This window comes from Coregonus clupeaformis, chromosome 29, assembly GCF_020615455.1.
Source record: "Coregonus clupeaformis isolate EN_2021a chromosome 29, ASM2061545v1, whole genome shotgun sequence".
Taxonomy (NCBI): domain Eukaryota; kingdom Metazoa; phylum Chordata; class Actinopteri; order Salmoniformes; family Salmonidae; genus Coregonus; species Coregonus clupeaformis.
The window spans coordinates 38,490,023-38,512,986 of record NC_059220.1 but is presented as its reverse complement, the minus strand read 5'-3'; the positions used below and the strand labels follow the sequence as shown (position 1 = coordinate 38,512,986).

Here is a 22,964-nt window from a genome sequence, read left to right as displayed (position 1 = left end):
ATCACTGTAGACCCCCAGCCTAGCTAAACCTGCCTTAGTTAGCTCCTTTGTCCCTCCACCCATACACTCAGAGACCGAATCAATTGATGCCTCTAGAGATACTATCTCTTTCAGTGTTACCCAACGCTTAGGTTTACCTCCACTTTACTCATATCCTTCCATATCCTTGTCTGTACATAATGCCCTGAATCTTTTCTATAACACCCGGAAATCTGCCCCCCTTTATTCTATGTACCCAACGCACTAGAAGACCAGTTCTTAAAGCCTTTAGCCGTATCCTTATTCTAGTCCTCCTCTGTTCCTCTGGTGATGTAGAGGCTAACCCAGGCCCTGTAGCCCCCAGTATCACTCCTACTCCCCAGGAGCTATCATTTGTTGACTTCTGTAATCGCAAAAGTCTTGGTTTCTTGCACATAAATATCAGAAGTCTACTTCCTAAGTTTGAGTTATTCACTGCGTTAGCACACTCTGCCAACCCTGATGTTCTAGCAGTGTCTGAATCCTGGCTCAGGAAGGCCACCAAAAATTCTGAAATTTCCATCCTCAACTATAACATTTTCCGTCTAGATAGAACTGCCAAAGGGGTGGAGTTGCAATCTACTGTAGAGATAGCCTGCAGAGCTCTATCATACTATCCAGGTCTGTACCCAAACAGTTTGAGCTTCTACTTCTAAAAATCCACCTTTCCAGAAATAAGTCTCTCACTGTTGCCGCTTGCTACAGACCCCCCTCAGCCCCCAGCTGTGCCCTGGACACCATATGTGAATTGATTGCCCCCCATTTATCCTCTGAGTTTGTACTGCTTGGTGACCTAAATTGGGATATGCTTAATACCCCAGCCATCCTACAATCCAAGCTAGATGCCCTCAACCTCACGCAAATTATCAACGAACCTACCAGGTACAACCCTAAATCCTTAAACATGGGTACCCTCATAGATATCATCCTGACTAACATACCCTCTAAATACACCTCAGCTGTCTTCAACCAGGATCTCAGCGATCACTGCCTTATTGCCTGCGTCCGTACGGGTCCGCGGTCAAACAACCACCCCTCATCACTGTCAAACGCTCCCTAAAACACTTTAGCGAGGAGGCCTTCCTAATTGACCTGGCCCAGGTATCCTGGATGGATATAGATCTCATTCCGTCAGTAGAGGATGCCTGGTTGTTCCTTAAAAGTAATTTCCTCTCAATCTTAAATAAACATGCCCCATTCAAAAAATACAGAACTAAGAACCGATATAGCCCCTGGTTCTCCTCAGACTTGACTGCCCTTGACCAGCACAAAAACATCCTGTGGCGTACAGCATTAGCATCAAATAGCCCCGCGATATGCAACTTTTCAGGGAAGTTAGGAACCAATATACACAAGCAGTCAGGAAAGCAAAGGCTAACTTTTTCAAACAGAAATTTGCATCCTGTAGCACTAACTCCAAAAAGTTTTGGGACACTGTAAAGTCCATGGAGAATAAGAGCACTTCCTCCCAGCTGCCCACTGCACTGAGGCTAGGAAACACTATCACCACCGATAAATCTACAATAATCGAGAATTTCAACAAGCATTTTGCTACAGCTGGCCATGCTTTCCATCTGGCTACCACCAACCCGGCCACCAACTCTGCACCCTCTGCTGCAACTTGCCCATGCCCCCCCGCTTCTCCTTCACACAAATTCAGACAGCTGATGTTTTGAAAGCGCTGCAAAATCTGGACCCCTACAAATCAGCTGGGCTAGACAATCTGGACCCTTTCTTCCTAAAACTAGCCGCCGAAATTGTCGCAACCCCTATTACTAGTCTGTTCAACCTCTCTTTCATAACGTCTGAGATCCCCAGAGATTGGAAAGCTGCCGCGGTCATCCCCCTCTTCAAAGGGGGGTGACACTCTAGATCCAAACTGCTACAGACCTATATCCATCCTGCCCTGCCTTTCGAAAGTATTCGAAAGCCAAGTTAATAAACAGATCATCGACCATTTCGAATACCACCGTACCTTCTCCGCTATGCAATCCGGTTTCCGAGCTGGTCACGGGTGCACTTCAGCCACGCTCAAGGTCCTAAACGATATTATAACCGCGATTGATAATAGACAGTACTGTGCAGCCGTCTTCATCGACCTGGCCAAGGCTTTCGACTCTGTCAACCACCGCATTCTTATTGGCAGACTAAATAGCCTTGGTTTCTCAAATGACTGCCTCGCCTGGTTCACCAACTACTTCTCAGATAGAGTTCAGTGTGTCAAATCGGAGGGCCTGTTGTCTGGACCTATGGCAGTCTCTATGGGGGTGCCACAGGGTTCAATTCTTGGGCCGACACTTTTCTCCGTGTATATCAATGATGTCGCTCTTGCTGCTGGTGACTCTCAGATCCACCTCTACGCAGACGACACCATTTTGTATACATCTGGCCCTTCATTGGACACTGTGTTAACAAACCTCCAAACGAGCTTCAATTGCCATACAACAATCCTTCAGTAGCCTTCAACTGCTCTTAAACACTAGTAAAACTAAATGCATGCTTTTCAATCGAACGCTGCTAGCACCCGCCCACCCGACTAGAATCACCACTCTCGACGGGTCTGACCTAGAGTATGTGGACAACTACAAATATCTAGGTGTCTGGTTAGACTGTAAACTCAACTTCCAGACTCACATAAAGAATCTCCAATCCAAAGTTAAATCTAGAATCGGCTTCCTATTTCGCAACAAAGCCTCCTTCACTCATGCTGCCAAACATGCCCTCGTAAAACTGACTATCCTACCGATCCTTGACTTCGGCGATGTCATTTATAAAATAGCCTCCAACACTCTACTCAGCAAATTGGATGTAGTCTATCACAGTGCCATCCGTTTTGTCTCCAAAGCCCCATACACTACCCACCACTGTGACCTGTACGCTCTTGTTGGCTGGTCCTCACTACATGTTCGTCGTCAAACCCACTGGCTCCAGGCCATCTATAAATCACTGCTAGGCAAATCCCCGCCTTATCTTAGCTCATTGGTCACCATAGCAGCACCCACCCGTAGTCTGCGCTCCAGCAGGTATATCTCACTGGTCATTCCCAAAGCCAACACCTCCTTTGGCCGCCATTCCTTCCAGTTCTCTGCTGCCAATGACTGGAACGAATTGCAAAAATCTCTGAAGCTGGAGACTCTTATCTCCCTCAATAACTTTAAGCATCAGTTGTCAGAGCACCTTACCGATCACTGCACCTGTACACAGCCCATCTGAAATTAGCCCACCCAACTACCTCATCCCTATATTGTTATTTAATTTGCTCTTTTGCACCCCAGTATCTCTATTTGCACATAATCTCTTGCACATCTAGCATTCCAGTGTTAATACTATTGTAATTATTCTGCACTATAGCCTATTTATTGCCTTACCTCCATAACTTGCTACATTTGCACACACTGTATATATATTTTTCTGTTGTATTTCTGACTTTATGTTTTTTTTTTTTTTTTTTTTTTTTTTACCCCATATGTAACTCTGTGTTGTTTTTGTTGCACTACTTTGCTTTGTCTTGGCCAGGTCGCAGTTGTAAATGAGAACCTGTTCTCAACTGGCTTACCTGGTTAAATAAAGGTGAAATAAAAAAAAATAAAAAAATAAAAATGTAGGAGGGAGGTTCCAAGGTGTGAAAAGTGTGCAGAAGGGCATGAAACAAAGGAATGTGTAGCATTGGGGAAAGTAGTGGTACGTGCTAATTGTAGGGGTGGCCATGGGGCTGGGGATCAGAAATGTCCTGTGCGAGAGAAGCAGGTTGAGGTTTCCAGGGTAAGAGTAGTGAAGAAGTTGTCATATGCTGAGGCAGTGAAGAAAGTAGAGGAGTCAAGGGGGGGGGGAGTAGTAGATTTGTACCAGTACAGAGGGATAGGCCAACAAGTGATATATGTTTCAGTAAGATTGGATTTTGAGCATTTATAGCAATGGTTATTAATTTTACTGCAGGGATGGAACGTAAGTCGAAGAAAATTGAGGTTGTGGTGGCAGCTGCAGAGAGGTATTCGGGTGTGCGAGACTTGACATCAGAAGAGTTACGGGAGTGTTAAGTGGTGATGTCCCATCATTTCATGTTGAGGGCATGAGGTAGGAATTAATATATTTAAATACATTATTTGTGAGTGTAGTGTTAGATGGTAGGGTATTTCTGTATTTTATTTTTCAAGCAAAATATAAGGGAGTTGTACTCCAGTCTAGTAGGTGGCGGTAATGCAACAAATTGGATGCCAACCGCCGTTAAACCTCATTGACGAAGAAGAAGAAGCGGGTAGAAAGGGCTTTAGCTAAGCAGTGGGGGGAAATAATTACGATTCCTGCTTTTTCGGATGAGTTTTGTCACTCGAAGCGATTTTAGTTTTGAATAAGAAGAAAATACACTTTACACAGCCATGCGGCGAAGTAAGGCGGAAGTGGACCGCTATATTTCTTCAGTACAGAGTTCCTCTCCTTCGCTCAAAGAGGTGAGTCAGCCCCAACCGGCTCTTCAGCCTGCGTATACTAGCTAGCTAGGCTAAGCTAACTGCCATCTTGGCCTGGCAAATAGCTACACCGAGCTGGTAGCTATTACATCTAACAGTACATTAAGCATTGAACGTAGCTATCCACATACTATTAATAGGCTACCTTGTAAACAACAACAAGTAGCTAACGGATAATTTTGCTAGCTACCGTACCTAACTAAGTTAGGAACTGGGACACCTCAAGTTCATCCCTCGCAAGGAACACTTCCTCGTGGAAAACGCGGGCAGCAGGGCGGGCTAACTTTTGAAACCTGCCCATCAGCTTGCATTATGCCGGCTAGCTAGTTATCACACAGGCTATGGCTGTGTCACTCTACCTACGATCCGTTGAAAAACAGCCATCATTACCTATCTGACATTTGTACATACCTAACCATTTATACTTGAATGGATCCAGCTAATTAGTTAGCTAACTAGCTACCGTTTTAGCTAACTTTAGTAATGTTGGCTAGTTTTTATTTTTATTTAACCAGGTAAGCCAGTTGAGAACAAGTTCTCATTTACAACTGCGACCTGGCCAAGATAAAGCAAAGCCGTGTGATTAAAAACAACAACACAGAGTTACATATGGGGTAAACAAAACATAAAGTCAAAAATACAACAGAAAATATATATACAGTGTGTGCGAATGTAGTAAGTTATGGAGGTAAGGCAATAAATAGGCCATAGTGCAAAATAGTTACAATTTCGTATTAACACTGGAATGATAGATGTGCAAAAGATGACGTGCAAATAGAGATACTGGGGTGCAAATTAGCAAAATAAATAACAATATGGGGATGAGGTAGTTGGGTGGGCTAATTTCAGAATGTCTGTGTACAGGTGCAGTGATCGGTAAGCTGCTCTGACAACTGACGCCTAAAGTTAGTGAGGGAGAGAAGTCTCCAGCTTCATAGATTTTTGCAGTTCGTTCCAGTCATTGGCAGCAGAGAACTGGAAGGAATGGCGGCCAAAGGAGGTGTTGGCTTTGGGGATGACCATTGAGATATACCTGCTGGAACGCAGACTACGGGTGGGTGTTGCTATGGTGACCAATGAGCTAAGATAAGACGGGGATTTGCCTAGCAGTGATTTATAGATGACCTGGAGCCAGTGGGTTTGGCGACGAATATGTAGTGAGGGCCAGCCAACAAGAGCGTACAGGTCACAATGACAATGGTGGGTAGTATATGGGGCTTTGGTGACAAAACGGATGGCACTGTGATAGACTACATCCAATTTACTGAGTAGAGTGTTGGAGGCTTTTGTAAATGACATCGCTGAAGTCAAGGATCGGTAGGATAGTCAGTTTTACGAGGGCATGTTTGGCAGCATGAGTGAAGGAGGCTTTGTTGCGAAATAGGAAGCCTTTCTAGATTTCACTTTTGATTGTAGATGCTTAATGTGAGTCTGGAAGGAGAGTTTACAGTCTAACCAGACACCTAGGTATTTGTAGTTGTCCACATACTCTAGGTCAGACCCGCCGAGAGTGGTGATTCTAGTCGGATGGGCGGGTGCAAGCAGCATTTGGTTGAAGAGCATGCATTTAGTTTTACTAGTGTTTAAGAGCAGTTGGAGGCTACGGAAGGAGTGTTGTATGGCGTTTAGCTCGTTTGGAGGTTTGTTAACCCAGTGTCCAATGAAGGGCCAGATGTATACAAAATGGTGTCGTCCGCATAGAGGTGGATCCGAGCTTCACCAGCAGCAAGAGCGACATAGTTAGCGATCTAGTTGTTATAACTAAGAGTGTAACCTTATTTTAAATTAGGCCTATATGTTCTTTCCACAGAAACCAATTAAAGGATTTTTATTTGCTAAATTATACTTCGAGGCTAAGGAGTATGAACTTGCTAAAAGGTAAGCCCAGAACACAACCTACACAGACGACGTTGACATATTGAAGTGGGTAACGATGCAGTTTTTGTGTGTATTGTGGTTCTATTCTGAATGCCTGGTCCCCTCTGTTAGACATGTATCAGCATATCTGAAGGTGGCGGAAAGAGATCCCAAAGCACACAAGTTCCTGGGCCAACTTTATGAGAGGGAAGGAGATATCAACAAGGCCGTAGGATGTTACAAGGTAAGCTGAGATCCTTCTCAGTTGCCAACTTACATACTACTGCTATAGTATCCGATTACCTTGTCCATTAGGCTTCATCAGTCATCCAGTTTGATATGATTGATTTGTTTTTGAAGAAACAACTATGCCAGTTATGTATGCAATTAGTGCTGGGGAATATATCGAATTAATGTTTTAGCTTGGTATTCCAAATGCCTGTTTTGCAAAAATCAAGTCTTTTTTTCTTCTCGTTTTTATGAGCGATTATGTCCGCTTGTTCTCATGTCTTTTTGGTCTTGTCTCCTTCGCTTCTTCTGTGCTGTGTGCACCTTCCCATTTACACCAGTGATCTGTATATAATGACAAGATGCTCATGTCTCCTCTCTAACAATGGGAGTCGTTGTCACAAAGGAGGGAAGGCAGCTGAGGTCCAAAATAAGCCCATAGAAAACGCATTGGGCTTATTTTGGACAGATTTTGGCGAGAGTGAAACCTCTCACTTCACCTCTTCCTCTCTGTTTACACACACACACCAAGCCCCTCCCCCTGCCACTCAACAGCAAAGATGAGTGGCAACACTTATTCTCTGACAAGCGGTTTTAACTCGATATTTGCGGTTTGGTCCAACAGAATTGGTCATATGGACACCTAAACACATCGAGACATTATTTTATGGTATTAGAGGAGTAGTTAACCTTTCTAACACCCTTTTTTTATGTCAACTCCTCAAATTGCATGCAGAGTAGACGCTACTGAAACGGGAGTATCAATGAAGATTGATTCTGGAAAATGTATGCTTTTTGTCGCGAACGGCATTGCAGTACCGCTAGCAGCATTTTAGCCAAAGACTGTTATACTAGCTGTCTAGTCTGTGTTTTATAAATGTGCAATAAGCATAAAACACAATTATATAAGGAATTGGCAACTCATTCTGATAGTTTTAGTCCATACCGCCCAGCCCTATATGCAATGGGATCAGGTCTTTTAATTGTGTGTCCAGCGGTCTGTGGACCTGAACCCAGCCCAGAGGGACCTGGTTTTGAAGGTGGCTGAGCTGCTGGTCAGTAAGACCGAGAGAGACAGCAGAGCAGAGTTCTGGGTGGAGAAAGCTGCCAAGCTGCTGCCTGGACACCCTGCTGTCTTCAACCTCAAGGTAAGAGCTCTAGCGCAGTATTGATTTCCTGTATTAAAAGCATTTTTAGGCTGTTTAAAATGGTGTGCCTAACCTAAAATAGTGGGTCAAGGCTAAAGACTGACTGCATTGTGACTGGATGATCGTTTACAAACTGTGGCAAAGGTTTGACCCAAGGTCATTACCCGCACCACTCACCCCCTCGCCAGGAGTGCCGGTTGAGCTGGCATCTGTTTAATGCATATGCCCTCCTCACTCTCTCTCAGGAACAGTTGTTTCGGAGCAGACGGGCACGGAGGCTAGAAACAGCTGTTTAAAAATCCTTGCTCTACTTAACTAACTCTCCATCTACCCCCTATAGGAGCGTCTACTGAATCGACAGGGCCAGCAGGGATGGAACCAGTTGTTTGACCTACTGCAGGCGGAGCTGGCTGTGAGGCCTGGCGATGCCCATATCAACGTCAAGCTGGTTCAGCTGTTCTCTTCCGATGGCAGGCTGGAGGAGGCTGTCAAACACTGTCTGGCCACAGAGAAGAGAGGCCTGCTTAGATCCAGCTTGGACTGGTACTCTACTGTAGTACACACTCTACAGGTCAGCAGGATGCTCACACCATACAATATATTCTTATGGAATTACATGTACGATGGTAAAGTGCTGAATTGTGTGTGTTTCTCAGGAGTTCATAGCCCAGCCCAGTGTTTCGTCCAATGAGAAGATGAGTCAACGTCTGCAGAGAGAGCTACTTTTGGCCCTCTGCAGCCTGCTGAGACTGACTCTGTCGGGGAAAGGACTGCAGCCTAGCATCCAGGCCCTCTGGAGGTGTGTTTGTCAGAACCAGGCTAGGCAGGGACACGTGAATGCTGAACTAGTCTACCAACAGAGCTCCTTCATTAGAGCACCACTCTGTAGAGTCCTATTAGATTGTAGCACTGTGTGTGTGTGTGTGAGTATTTAACCCCATCTCTCTGTGTGTAGTTTTGACTGTGCGATGCAGGGCCTGAAGAAGGCAGCGGGCAGTGTAACGGATGATCTGTCTGAGGTCTATGTGGAGATGAGGGGACATCTGTACCTGCATGCTGGCACTCTGCTGCTGAAGATGGCTCAGGAGAAAGAACAGCAGTGGAGGGATGTCATTGATCTGGCTGCTCTCTGCTATCTACTGGCCTACCAGGTAACACACACAAGCTAGAAGCTTTGTATGTAGCAAATAACAGTCCCCGTTGTATCCAACTTCTTTTAATTCTTCCTACTTGTCCTATTTAGGTCCCCAGGCCGAAGAGCAAGGTGTCTAAAGGGGACCAGTCTCCTTCTCAGCCTCTGGAGCTGCTGGCCAGTGACAGAAAGAGCCAGGCTGGACACATGCTGCTCAACCTCAAGCCCGAGACACACACCTTTGTCAGAGAGGTGGTGGAGGCGTTTGGGAACCGTAGTGGTCAGGGCTCTTTGTTTGAGCTTTTGTTTGGGCCTCTGGCTCCGGCCGGGACTTCCTTCATCGGCAACGACGACATCCGCTCCATCAACACACAGGCTCCAGAGATATCTGACCTCACCAAATGGGATAACGGTATGATGTGTGTGATAACGGTGTCTGGCTCTACAGAACAGGAGCCCAGCTGATCTCACACATAAGATCTCTGTGTAACTTTTTTCCCTCCTGTGTCCAGGCTCCATCCAGCTCCATGGTGGGGATCTCCAGCAGCTGTGTTGGCTGGGCCTCCAATGGTCTCTCTTGGCCCAGAGGCCTGCTCTGAGGGACTGGCTCAAACAGCTGTTCCCCAGGCTCACCCTGGAGACCTCCAAACTGGACACCAACACACCAGAGTCCATCTGCCTGCTAGACCTGGAGGTGGGTTTGGTCGGGGTGGCTCTAAAATATCTAGTGCTGAGCGATTTTATTGGGGTTGTTTAGATTATTACAAAATAATTACAATTTTCGGTTTCTATTATTTGTAACATTAAATGCGCTATGCGTTATGTGGGTTGAATGCTGTAACAACACAGAATAAAACAATTAATAAAAGTCCCATGATGTTAGTGACTGCCCATGACTGCTATCACTAATTAACCATCAGTTATTCACATTACTTTAATAAAATATTTCAGTTGTATATATTGAATTTGTTTTATTTGATGACTTTATTATTTCAAGTCATCTCATCTCTATAGAGCTGCTGTCTGACAAAATCACTATTTTAGTAGTTCTTCAAAGTAAATAAGGCATACTGACTGCTGAATACCAACTATCAATCACTTAGATCATGTATTTTCAGGTACTCCCTCATGAAGAAACTGCTCTCTTGGAATTACTTCTTGATCGCTCATTCTTCTTTCCCTTACATAGCAGGCGTAAAAGAAACGCAGACCGTCTATTAGCTGCGCAATGGATTATGGTTATTGTTAGTTGATTATCACATTTTCTGCACTAAACTATGTAGAACATTGGCCTGTTGGAAACTACAACTCCCTACTACATCGCACATTTCGGATATTATCTAATTTATCTCTGGAGAAACTGCAGCGTATGTGCGCATTGAGCTCAGAAAAAAACGGAACAAAATGGATTTCAAATAATTGAACTACGTCGGTCAATTAGTTGTTTAAAAAACGGAAAAATACCCAACATTTTGGTTAGTCGCTCAGCACTAACAATATCTATGTTGTTCTGTTACAGCCTTATAACAATCATAATACTGTCCTTCGTATCATATCATTGATGGCTTCCTTTTGCTTAATTTTTCATTCATACAATGACCTCTAATGCGCTAAGAACTAATGCGATGAGCTTGTTTGGGTTGTTCTTATGACAATACACTGGGGTGATTCCCTTCTCTCTAGGTGTTCCTGTGTGGGGTGGTGTGGTGCAGTCACACCCAGCTCCAGGAGAGCGCCAGGATCAGTTCTATTGGTCAACAGCAACTCCATGAGCCCCGCTGCCTGCCCCTGCCCCTCCTCCGCCTCCTCTCCACAGAAAGACAGCGGGACTGGTGGGACGCAGTCTACAGCCTCATACACAAACGAGCTGCGTGAGTCACGATGGGTTAATTGCTATAGTTATGTGATAGTTGTCTGAAATCAAGCGTTTTACTACATTTTACATTTACATTTGAGTCATTTAGCAGACATTCTTATCCAGAGCGACTTACAGTAGTGAGTGCATACATTTTCATACTGCCATGCTCTACCAACTGAGCCACATGGGACTACACAAACTGATATAATATAAGTCGGTAACACTTTACTTGACACCCAGCGTCATAACACGGTCATAACCATGTCATAACAGCTGACATATGACATAACATGTCATAATATGGTCATAACACTCATTAGATATATGTGTGTATGTATGTGTGTATATATATGTGTATGTATGTGTGTATATATATGTATGTACATACATACATACATACATACATGCATACATACATACATACATACATACATACTTTTATTTAAAAAAATATATATTTCACCTTTATTTAACCAGGTAAGCCAGTTGAGAACAAGTTCTCATTTACAACTGCGACCTGGCCAAGATAAAGCAAAGCAGTGCGATTAAAAACAACAACACAGAGTTACATATGGGGTAAAACAAAACATAAAGTCAAAAATACAACAGAAAATATATATACAGTGTGTGCAAATGTAGCAAGTTATGGAGGTAAGGCAATAAATAGGCTATAGTGCAAAATAATTACAATTAGTATTAACACTGGAATGATAGATGTGCAAGAGATGATGTGCAAATAGAGATACTGGGGTGCAAATGAGCAAAATAAATAACAATATAGGGATGAGGTAGTTGGGTGGGTTAATTTCAGATGGGCTGTACAGGTGCAGTGATCGGTAAGGTGCTCTGACAACTGATGCTTAAAGTTAGTGAGGGAGATAAGTCTCCAGCTTCAGAGATTTTTGCAATTCGTTCCAGTCATTGGCAGCAGAGAACTGGAAGGAATGGCGGCCAAAGGAGGTGTTGGCTTTGGGGATGACCAGTGAGATATACCTGCTGGAGCGCATACTACGGGTGGGTGTTGCTATGGTGACCAATGAGCTAAGATAAGGCGGGGATTTGCCTAGCAGTGATTTATAGATGGCCTGGAGCCAGTGGGTTTGGCGACGAATATGTAGTGAGGACCAGCCAACAAGAGCGTACAGGTCACAGTGGTGGGTAGTATATGGGGCTTTGGTGACAAAACGGATGGCACTGTGATAGACTACATCCAATTTGCTGAGTAGAGTGTTGGAGGCTATTTTGTAAATGACATCGCCGAAGTCAAGGATCGGTAGGATAGTCAGTTTTACGAGGGCATGTTTGGCAGCATGAGTGAAGGAGGCTTTGTTGCGAAATAAGAAGCCTTTCTAGATTTAACTTTGGATTGGAGATTCTTAATGTGAGTCTGGAAGGAGAGTTTACAGTCTAACCAGACACCTAGGTATTTGTAGTTGTCCACATACTCTAGGTCAGACCCGTCGAGAGTGGTGATTCTAGTCGGGTGGGCGGGTGCCAGCAGCGTTCGATTGAAGCATTTAGTTTTACTAGTGTTTAAGAGCAGTTGGAGGCTACTGAAGGAGTGTTGTATGGCATTGAAGCTCGTTTGGAGGTTTGTTAACACAGTGTCCAGTGAAGGGCCAGATGTATACAAAATGGTGTCGTCCACATAGAGGTGGATCTGAGAGTCACCAGCAGCAAGAGCGACATCATTGATATACACAGAGAAAAGAGTCGGCCCAAGAATTGAACCCTGTGGCACCCCCATAGAGACTGCCATAGGTCCAGACAACAGGCCCTCCGATTTGACACATTGAACTCTATCTGAGAAGTAGTTGGTGAACCAGGCGAGGCAGTCCTTTGAGAAACCAAGGCTATTTAGTCTGCCAATAAGAATGCGGTGGTTGACAGAGTCGAAAGCATACATACATACATACATACATACATATATAGTACCAGTCAAAGGTTTGAACACACCAAGGGTTTTTCTTTATTTTTACTATTTTCTACATTTCAGAATAATAGTGAAGACATCAAAACTATGAAATAACACATATGGAATCATATAGTAACCAAAAAAGTGTTAAACAAATCTAAATATATTTTATATTTGAGATTCTTCAAATAGCCCCCCTTTGCCTTGATGGCAGCTTTGCACACTCTTTGCATTCTCTCAACCAGCTTCACCTGGAATGCTTTTCCAACAGTCTTGAAGGAGTTCCCACATATGCTGAGCACTTGTTGGCTGCTTTTTCTTCACTCTGCCGTCCGACTCATCCCAAACCATCTCAATAGGCTTGAGGTCGGGTGATTGTAGAGGCCAGGTCATCTGATGCAGCACAGCCTGGAGGTGTGTTGGGTCATTGTCCTGTTGAAAAACAAATGATAGTCCCACTAAGCCCAAACCAGATGGGATGGCGTATCGCTGCAGAATGCTATGGTAGCCATGCTGGTTAAGTGTGCCTTGAATTCTAAATAAATCACAGACGGTGTCACCAGCAAAGCACCATAACACCTCCTCCTCCATGCTTTATGGTGGGAACTACACGTGCGGAGATCATCCGTTCACCCACACTGCGTCTCACAAAGGCATGGCGGTTGGAACCAAAAATCTCCAATTTGGACTCCAGACCAAAGGACAAATTTCCACCTGTATAATGTCCATTGCTCGTGTTTCTTGGCACAAGCAGGTCTCTTCTTCTTATTGGTGTCCTTTAGTAGTGGTTTCTTTGCAGCAGCTCGACCATGAAGGCCTGATACACACCGTCCCCTCTGAACAGTTGATGTTGAGATGTGTCTGTGACTTGAACTCTTTGAAGCATTTATTTGGGCTGCAATTTCTGAGGCTGGTAATGCTAATGAACTTATCCTCTGCAGCAGAGGTAACTCTGGGTCTTCTATTCCTGTGGCGGTCCTCAAGAGAGCCAGTTTCATCATATCGCTTGATGGTTTTTGCGACTGCACTTGAAGAAACATTCAAAGTTCTTGACGTTTTCCATATTGACTGACCTTCATGGCTTAAAGTAATGATGGACTGTTGTTTCTCTGCTTATTTGAGCTGTTCTTGCCATAATATGGACTTGGTCTTTTACCAAATAGGGCTATCTTATGTATACCCCCCCCCCCCCACACCTGTTAATTGATATGCATTCCAGGTCCCTACCTCATGAAGCTGGTTGAGAGAATGCCAAGAGTGCAAAGCTGTCATCAAGGCAAAGGGTGGCTATTTGAAGAATCTCAAATAAAAAATATATTTAGATTTTTTAACACTTTTTTGGTTACTACATGATTCCATATGGGTTATTTCATAGTTTTGATGTCTTCACTATTATTCTGCAATGTAAAAAATAAAGAAAAACACTTGAATGAGTAGGTGTGTCCAAACTTTTGACTGGTACTGTATGTGTGTGTGTATGTATGTATGTATGTGTATATATATATATATTACACACACACACTACCGTTCAAAAGTTTGGGGTCATTTAGAAATGTCCTTGTTTTCGAAAGAAAAGCAATTTCAGAAGGAAGTTATTTGTTTCTGGCCATTTTGAGCCTGTAATCAAACCCACAATTGCTGATGTTCCAGATACTCAACTAGTCTCAAGAAGGCCAGTTTTATTGCTTTTTTAATCAGCACAACAGTTTTCAGCTGTGCTAACATAATTGCAAAAGGGGTTTCGAATGATCAATTAGCCTTTTAAAATTATAAACTTGGATTAGCAAACACAACGTGCCATTGGAACACAGGACTGATGGTTACTGATAATGGGCCTCTGTACGCCTATGTAGATATTCCATAAAATAATCAGCCGTTTCCTGCTACAATAGCCATTTACAACATTAACAAGGTCTACACTGTATTTCTGATCAATTTTATGTTATTTTAATGAACAAAAAAATTGCTTTTCTTTAGAAAACAAGGACATTACTAAATGACCCCAAACATTTAAACGGTTGTGTGTGTGTATATATATATGTATGTGTATATATATATACACAGTGAGGGGGAAAAAGTATTTGATCCCCTGCTGATTTTGTACGTTTGCCCACTTAATGGTAGGTTTATTTGAACAGTGAGAGACAGAATAACAAAAAAATCCAGAAAAACGCATGTCAAATGTTATAAATTGATTTGCATTTTAATGAGACAGAATAAAAACAAAAAAATCCAGAAAAACGCATGTCAAAAATGTTATAAATTGATTTGCATTTTAATGAGGGAAATAAGTATTTGACCCCTCTGCAAAACATGACTTAGTACTTGGTGACAAAACCCTTGTTGGCAATCGGAGATCAGATGTTTCTTGTAGTTGGCCACCAGATTTGCATACATCTCAGGAGTGATTTTGTTCCACTCCTCTTTGCAGATCTTCTCCAAGTCATTAAGGTTTCGAGGCTGACGTTTGGCAACTCGAACCTTCAGCTCCCTCCACAGATTTTCTATGGAATTAAGGTCTGGAGACTGGTTAGGCCACTCCAGGACCTTAATGTGCTTCTTCTTGAGCCACTCATTTGTTGCCTTGGTCGTGTGTTTTGGGTCATTGTCATGCTGGAATACCTATCCACAACCCATTTTCAATGCCCTGGCTGAGGGAAGGAGGTTCTCACCCAAGATTTGACGGTACATGGCCCCGTCCATCGTCCCTTTGATGCGGTGAAGTTGTCCTGTCCCCTTAGCAGAAAAACACCCCCAAAGCATAATGTTTCCACCTCCTTGTTTGATGGTGGGGATGCTGTTCTTGGGGTCATAGGCAGCATTCCTCCTCCTCCAAACACGTTGAGTTGAGTTGCCAAAGAGCTCGATTTTGGTCTCATCTGACCACAACACTTTCACCCAGTTCTCCTCTGAATCATTCAAATGTTCATTGGCAAACTTCAGATGGGCATGTATATGTGCTTTCTTGAGCAGGGGGACCTTGCGGGCGCTGCAGGATTTCAGTCCTTCACGGCGTAGTGTGTTACCAATTGTTTTCTTGGTGACTATGGTCCCAGCTGCCTTGAGGTCATTGACAAGATCCTCCCGTGTAGTTCTGGGCTGATTCCTCACCGTTCTCATGATCATTGCAACTCCATGAGGTGAGATCTTGCATGGAGCCCCAGGCAGAGGGAGATTGACAGTTCTTTTGTGTTTCTTCCATTTGAGAATAATCGCACCAACTGTTGTCACCTTCTCACCAAGCTGCTTGGCGATGGTCTTGTAGCCCATTCCAGCCTTGTGTAGGTCTACAATTTTGTCCCTGACATCCTTGGAGAGCTCTTTGGCCTTTGCCATGGTGGAGAGTTTGGAATCTGATTGATGAATTGCTTCTGTGGACAGGTGTCTTTTATACAGGTAACAAAATTAGATTAGGAGCACTCCCTTTAAGAGTGTGCTCTTAATCTCAGCTCGTTACCTGTATAAAATACACCTGGGAGCCAGAAATCTTTCTGATGGAGAGGGGGTCAAATACTTATTTCCCTCATTAAAATGCAAATCAATTTATAACATTTTTGACATGCGTTTTTCTGGATTTTGTTGTTGTTATTCTGTCTCTCACTGTTCAAATAAACCTACCATTAAAATTATAGACTGATCATTTCTTTGTCAGTGGGCAAACGTACAAAATCAGCAGGGGATCAAATACTTTTTTCCCTCACTGTATGTGTGTGTGTGTATATATATATATATATATATATATGTATATGTGTATGTATATGTAACAAAAATATAAATGCAATATGGAAAGTGTTGTATAAAAGATCCCAGAAATCGCATTTCTCTCAAATTTTGTGCAAAAATGTGTTTGCATCCCTGTTAGTGAGCATTTCTCCTTTGCCGAGATAATCCATCCACCTGACAGGTGTGGCATATCAAGAAGCTGATTAAACAGCATGATCATTACACAGGTGCACCTTGTGCTGGGGACAATAAAAGGCTACTCTAAAATGTGCAGTATGGTCACACAACACAATGCCACAGATGTCAAGTTTTGAGGGAGATTGCAATTGGCAGGTATGTCCACCAGAGCTGTTGCCAGAGAATTGAATGTTCATTTCTCTACCATAAGCCACCTCCAACGTCTTTTTAGAGAATTTGGCAGTACGTCCAACCGGCCTCACAACCGCAGACCACGTTTAACCACGCCAGCCCAGGGCCTCCACATCCGGCTTCTTCACCTGTGAGCCCAGCCACCCGGCTAGCTGATGAAACTGAGTATTTCTGTCTGTAATAAAGCCCTTTTGTCAGGGAATACTCATTCTGATTGCCAGGGCTTGGCTCCCAAGTGGGTGGACCTATGCCCACCCATGGCTGCGCCCCTGCCCAGTCATGTGAAATCCATAGATTTAGGGCCTAATGAATTTATTTAAATTGACTGATTTCCTTATATGAACTGTAACTCAGTAAAATCGTTGAAAATGTTGCGTGTTGGGTTTATATTTTTGTTCAGTGTATTTACAGCTGTTGTGACATATTGCGGTATTTTATGGCTGGTTATGACACCTACATAAGTGTCAAAACCCACAAAACCTATTTTAATAAATAAAACACTCCTATGTAGATGTCATAACCAGCCATAAAAAAATGCAATATGCATTAGGTGTAAATATATGGGTCATGACAGTATTTTGACCATGTTATGACAATTTGTCAGCTGTTATGACATATTATGACATGGTTATGATGCTGGGTGTCAAGTTTTACCATAAGGTCTGATATAAGGTCGGTGTTAAAATATAAAGGCCCAGGATGGAGAAGACAAGCTGACTGATTGCTCTGTGGTTAACATGTCTATGGTGCTGGTTCTGTCTGCATTCCTACTATGTATAATACTCTGTATGTGTATCTGTGTTTGTAGGCCTGGCATGTCAGCCAAACTAAGGATGACGGTTCAACATGGACTAAGCACCTTGCGAGCCGGAGAGAAACATGGCCTTCAACCAGCCCTGCCCATACACTGGGCCCAGCACCTCAGCTCAACGGTACAGACGCACACCTCGGCCAGACGGGACACCTGCCTTTTTCTGTCACACACTGCATTAGTGAACATATGTGCTAGGTGTCTGTCTGAAATGATTACCTCTGATATTTACTCAATAGTATTTATCATTTTGTATGATTATTATTTATAACTCGGACTAGCAAGAATATTCCACAAAATTCCTTAGGTAACTTAAATTATAACTATGTAAAACGAAATACATTCTGTGTGAGAATGCAACACTGAATGTGGTGTCCTTAGTTATAATGAATGATTTGAAGGAATGACATTTCTGCATTTAGATTAAACATCTGTTGTGATGTGATGTGATATGATTTCCAGGGGTTTGGTATGAACTCCTACTACGACCAGGAGTCTATAGGGCGTTGTGTCCACTACTGGAAGGTGGTGCTCCCCCTGCTGGACAAGATCAAGAGGAGACGCGGCATCCCTGGACCCCTGGACCCCCTGTTCATACACTTCCCCTCTAGAGACATAGAGGTGAGCTACCACCACAGCTGCTTCTCTGACCAACTAGGTTTGAACCCAGCCTGCCAAAACACTGTGTTAGTCTGTTGAGTTAAAGCATTGGCATGTGTGTAGACTTTTGATATCAAATGGAATTTTATTGGTCACATGCACCGAATTCAACAGGTGCAGATTTGCCACGGCTCAACTAAAAACATCTTGGTTGACCAACAGCCTATTGACCAAACAGTCGACTAAATGGGGTCAGCCCTAGTTTGGACCATGATAGGTCCTTAGCGATGTGGACAAAGATGAACTTGAAGCTCTCGATCTGCTCCACTGCAGCCTTGTCGGTGTGGATGGGGGCGTGCTCGGACCCCCCCCATTTCCTGTAGTCCACGATCAGCTCCTTGGTCTTACTGACATTGAGGGAGAGGTTGTTGTCCTGGCACCACACTGCCAGGTCTGACCTCCCTATAGGCTGTCTCATCATCGGCGGTTATCAGGCCTACCACCGTTGCGTGGTCTGCAAACTTAATGATGGTGTTGGAGTCGTGCACGGCCACACATTTGTGGGTGAACAGGGAGTACAGGAGGGGACTGAGCACGCACCCCTGAGGGGCCCCTGTGTTGAGGGTCAGCATGGCAGATATGATGTTGCATACCCTCACCACCTGGGGGCGGCCCGTCAAGGATCCAGTTGCAGAGGGAGGTGTTCAGTCCCTGGGTCCTTAGCTTAGTGAGCTGTAGTCAATGAACAGCATTCTCATGTAGGTGATCCTTTTGTCCAGGTGGGAAAGGGCAGTGTGGTGTGCAATAGAGATAATCTGTGGATCTGTTGGTGCGGTATGCGAATTGGAATGGGTCGAGGGTTTCTGGGATGATGGTGTTGATGTGAGCCATGACTAGCCTTTCAAAGCATTTCATGGCTACAGTACAAGGGGAGCTAACATTAATGATATGCATGTCAATCTCTCATGGCTCAAAGTGGAGGAGAGATTGACTTCATCACTACTTGTTTTTGTAAGAAGTGTTGACAAGCTGAATGTATTAGCACACAGCTCGGACACCCATGCATACCCCACAAGACATGCCACCAGAGGTCTCTTCACAATCCCCAAGTCCAGAACAGACTATGGGAGGTGCACAGTACTACATAGAGCCATGACTACATGGAACTTTACTCCACATCAGGTAACTGCAAAAAATACACATTATTGAACATTGGGGACTGTGAAGAGACACACACAGGTACAGACACGCATACACACACAAGCGCTAGCACACGCACTCTACACACGTACATTGTAATATTGTTGTATAGTGGTATTATACATTTTGGATTGTAGATATGTAGTGGTGTAATAATGTTATAAGATGTACTGTTTTATCTTTTGTTTTATACAGTTGAAGTCGGAAGTTTACATACACTTAGGTTGGAGTCATTAAAACTCGTTTTTCAACCACTCCACAAATTTCTTGTTAACAAACTATAGTTTTGGCAAGTCGGTTAGGACATCTACTTTGTGCATGACACAAGTAATTTTTCCAACAATTGTTTACAGACAGATTATTTCACCTATAATTCACTGTATCACAATTCCAGTGGGTCAGAAGTTTACATACACCAAGTTGACTGTGCCTTTAAACTGCTTGGAAAATTCCAGAAAATGATGTCATGGCTTTAGAAGCTTCTGATGGGCTAATTGACATAATTTGAGTCAATTGGAGGTGTACCTGTGGATGTATTTCAAGGCCTACCTTCAAACTCGGTGCCTCTTTGCTTGACATCATGGGAAAATCAAAAGAAATCAGCCAAGACCTCATAAAAAAAATGGTAGACCTCCACAAGTCTGATTCATTCTTGGGAGCAATTTCCAAATGCCTGAAGGTACCACGTTCATCTGTACAAACAATAGTATGCAAATATAAACACCATGGGACCAGGCAGCCGTCATACCCCTCAGGAAGGAGACGTGTTCTTTCTCGTAGAGATGAACGTACTTTGGTGCGAAAAGTGCAAATAAATCCCAGAACAACAGCAAAGGACCTTGTGAAGATGCTGGAGGAAACGGGTACAAAAGTATCTATATCCACAGTAAAACGAGTCCTATATCCACATAACCTGAAAGGCCGCTCAGCAAGGAAGAAGCCACTGCTCCAAAACCGCCATAAAAAAGCCAGACTACGGTTTGCAACTGCACATGGGGACAAAGATCGTACTTTTTGGAGAAATGTCCTTTGGTCTGATGAAACAAAAATAGAACTGTTTGGCCATAATGACCATTGTAATGTTTGGAGGAAAAAGGCGGTGTCTTGCAAGCCGAAGAACACCATCCCAACCGTGAAGCACGGGGGTGGCAGCATCATGCTGTGGGGGTGCTTTGCTGCAGGAGGGACTGGTGCACATCACAAAATAGATGGCATCATGAGGAAGGAAAATGATGTGGATATATTGAAGCAACATCTCAAGACATCAGTCAGGAAGTTAAAGCTTAGTCGCAAATTGGTCTTCCAAAAAGCATACGTCCAAAGTTGTGGCAAAATGGCTTAAAAAGGTGTATGCGAGCAAGGAGGCCTACAAACCTGACTCAGTTACACCAGCTTTGTCAGGAGGAATGGGCCAAAATTCACCCAACTTATTGTGGGAAGCTTGTGGAAGGCTACCCAAAACGTTTGACCCAAGTTAAACAATTTAAAGGCAATGCTACCAAATACTAATTGAGTATATGTAAACTTCTGACCCACTGGGAATGTGATGAAGGAAATAAAAGCTTAAATAAATCATTCTCTCTACATATAATCTGACATTTCACATTCTTGAAATAAAGTGGTGATCCTAACTGACCTAAGACAGGGAATTTTTACTAGGATTAAATGTCAGGAATTTTGAAAAACTGAGTTTAAATGTATTTGGCTAAAGTGTATGTAAACTTCCGACTTCAACTGTTTGTAATGTAAGTGTCTTAGTGTGTTTGGACCCCAGAAAGAGTAGCTGCTGCCTTGGCAACAGCTAATGGGGATCCCTAATAAATACAAATACAGATGTGAGTGCTACGGGGTGGTAGTCATTTAGACAGGTTACAGTTTGTCAGTGCATGCTCTGAGTACGCATCCTGGTAATCCGTCTGAATGTTAACCTGTTTAAAGGTCTTACACACATCGGCTATGGAGAGAGTAATGATACATTTTTTTTTTTTTACATTTTAGTCATTTAGCAGACGCTCTTATCCAGAGCGACTTACAGGAGCAATTAGGGTTAAGTGCCTTGCTCAAGGGCACTATACAGTATTCCGGAACAGCTGGTGCTCTCACACATGTTCAGTGTTGCTTGCCTCAAAGCGAGAATAGAAGGCAGCTCTCGGCTGGGTTTCCCTTTGTAATCCGTGATAGTTTGCAAGCCCTGCCACATCCGACAAGCGTCAGAGCCGGTGTAATAGGATTCGATCTTAGTCCTCTATTGACACTTTGCCTGTTTGATGGTTCGTCTGAGGGTGTAGTGGGATTTCTTATAAGCTTCCGGATTAGTGTCCTGGTCCTTGAATGTGGCAGCTCTAGCCTTTTTAGTTCAGTGTGGATGTTGCGTGTAATGTGGTCCTCTGTAGCTCAGCTGGTAGAGCACGGCGCTTGTAACGCCAAGGTAGTGGGTTCGATCCCCGGGACCACCCATACACAAAAAAAAAAAAAATGTATGCACGCATGACTGTAAGTCGCTTTGGATAAAAGCGTCTGCTAAATGGCTTATTATTATTATTATTATTATTATTATTATTATTATAATCCATGGCTTCTGGTTGGGAAATGCACGTATAGTCACTGTGGGGACAACGTCATCGATGTTAATGAAGCCCGGTTTCTGATGTGGTAAACTCCTCAATGCCGTCGGATGAATCCCGGAACACATTCCAGTCTGTGCAAGCCAAACAGTCCTGTAGCTTAGCATCCGCTTCATCGGACCGCTTCCATATTGAGCGCGTCACTGGTACTTCCTGTTAGTTTTTGCTTGTAAGCAGGAATCAGGAGGATAGAGTTATGGTCCGATTTGCCAAAAGGAGGGCGGGGAGAGATTTCTATGCCTTTCTGTGTGTGTGGAGTAAAGGTGATCTAGAGTTTTTATCCCTCTAGTTGCACAGGTGACATGCTGGTAGAAATGAGGTAAAACAGGCTCCCGAGTGGCGCAGCGGTCTAAGGCACTGCATCGCAGTGCTTGAGGCGTCACTACAGCACCGGGTTCGATCCCAGGCTGTGTCAAAGCCGGCCGTGACCGGGAGACCCATGAGGCGGCACACAATTGGCCCAGCGTCGTCCAGGTTAGGGGAGGGTTTGGCCGGCCGGGATTTCCTTCTCCCATCGCGCTCTAGCGATTCCTTGTGGCGGGCCAGGCTCCTGCAAGCTGACCGGTCGCCAGTTGGACGGTGTTTCCTCCGACACGTTGGTGCGGCTGGGCTAAGCGAGCAGTGTGTCAAGAAGTAGTGCGGCTTGGCAGGGTCGTGTTTTCGGAGGACGCATGGCTCTCGACCTTCGCCTCTCCCGAGTCCGTAAGGGAGTTGCAGCGATGGGACAAGACTGTAACTACCAATTTGGATATCACGAAAAAGGGTAAAAGTACATATAAAATATACAATTATCACCGGCCACTAGGAGCGCCGCCTCTGGATGAGCATTTCCTTGTTTGCTTATGGCCCTATTCAGCTTGTTGAGAGCGATCTTAGTGCCAGCATCAGTTTGTGGCGTAAATACAACTACGAAAAATACAGATGAATAGTCTTGGTAAATAGTATGGTCTACAGCTTATCATGAGGTACTCTAACTCAGGCGAGCAGAACATCAGACTTCCTTAATATTAGAGAT

At 43.8% G+C, this 22,964-nt stretch overlaps 1 protein-coding gene across 1 annotated transcript in view; it reads left to right on the top strand.

Annotated features, from left to right (window-relative positions):
- The first annotated feature begins 4,276 nt into the window (after nt 1-4,276).
- The window catches only part of LOC121571721 (E3 SUMO-protein ligase RanBP2-like), a 51,665-nt gene continuing 32,977 nt past the window's right edge, over nt 4,277-22,964 (top strand). Inside the window, 12 exon segments of the mRNA XM_045208972.1 lie at nt 4,277-4,466; nt 6,295-6,362; nt 6,474-6,585; nt 7,565-7,717; nt 8,058-8,288; nt 8,374-8,516; nt 8,673-8,868; nt 8,961-9,261; nt 9,362-9,543; nt 10,533-10,720; nt 17,523-17,646; nt 17,988-18,146. Of these exon segments, the coding sequence (XP_045064907.1) occupies nt 4,395-4,466; nt 6,295-6,362; nt 6,474-6,585; nt 7,565-7,717; nt 8,058-8,288; nt 8,374-8,516; nt 8,673-8,868; nt 8,961-9,261; nt 9,362-9,543; nt 10,533-10,720; nt 17,523-17,646; nt 17,988-18,146 (1,929 nt within the window). The 5' untranslated portion in view covers nt 4,277-4,394.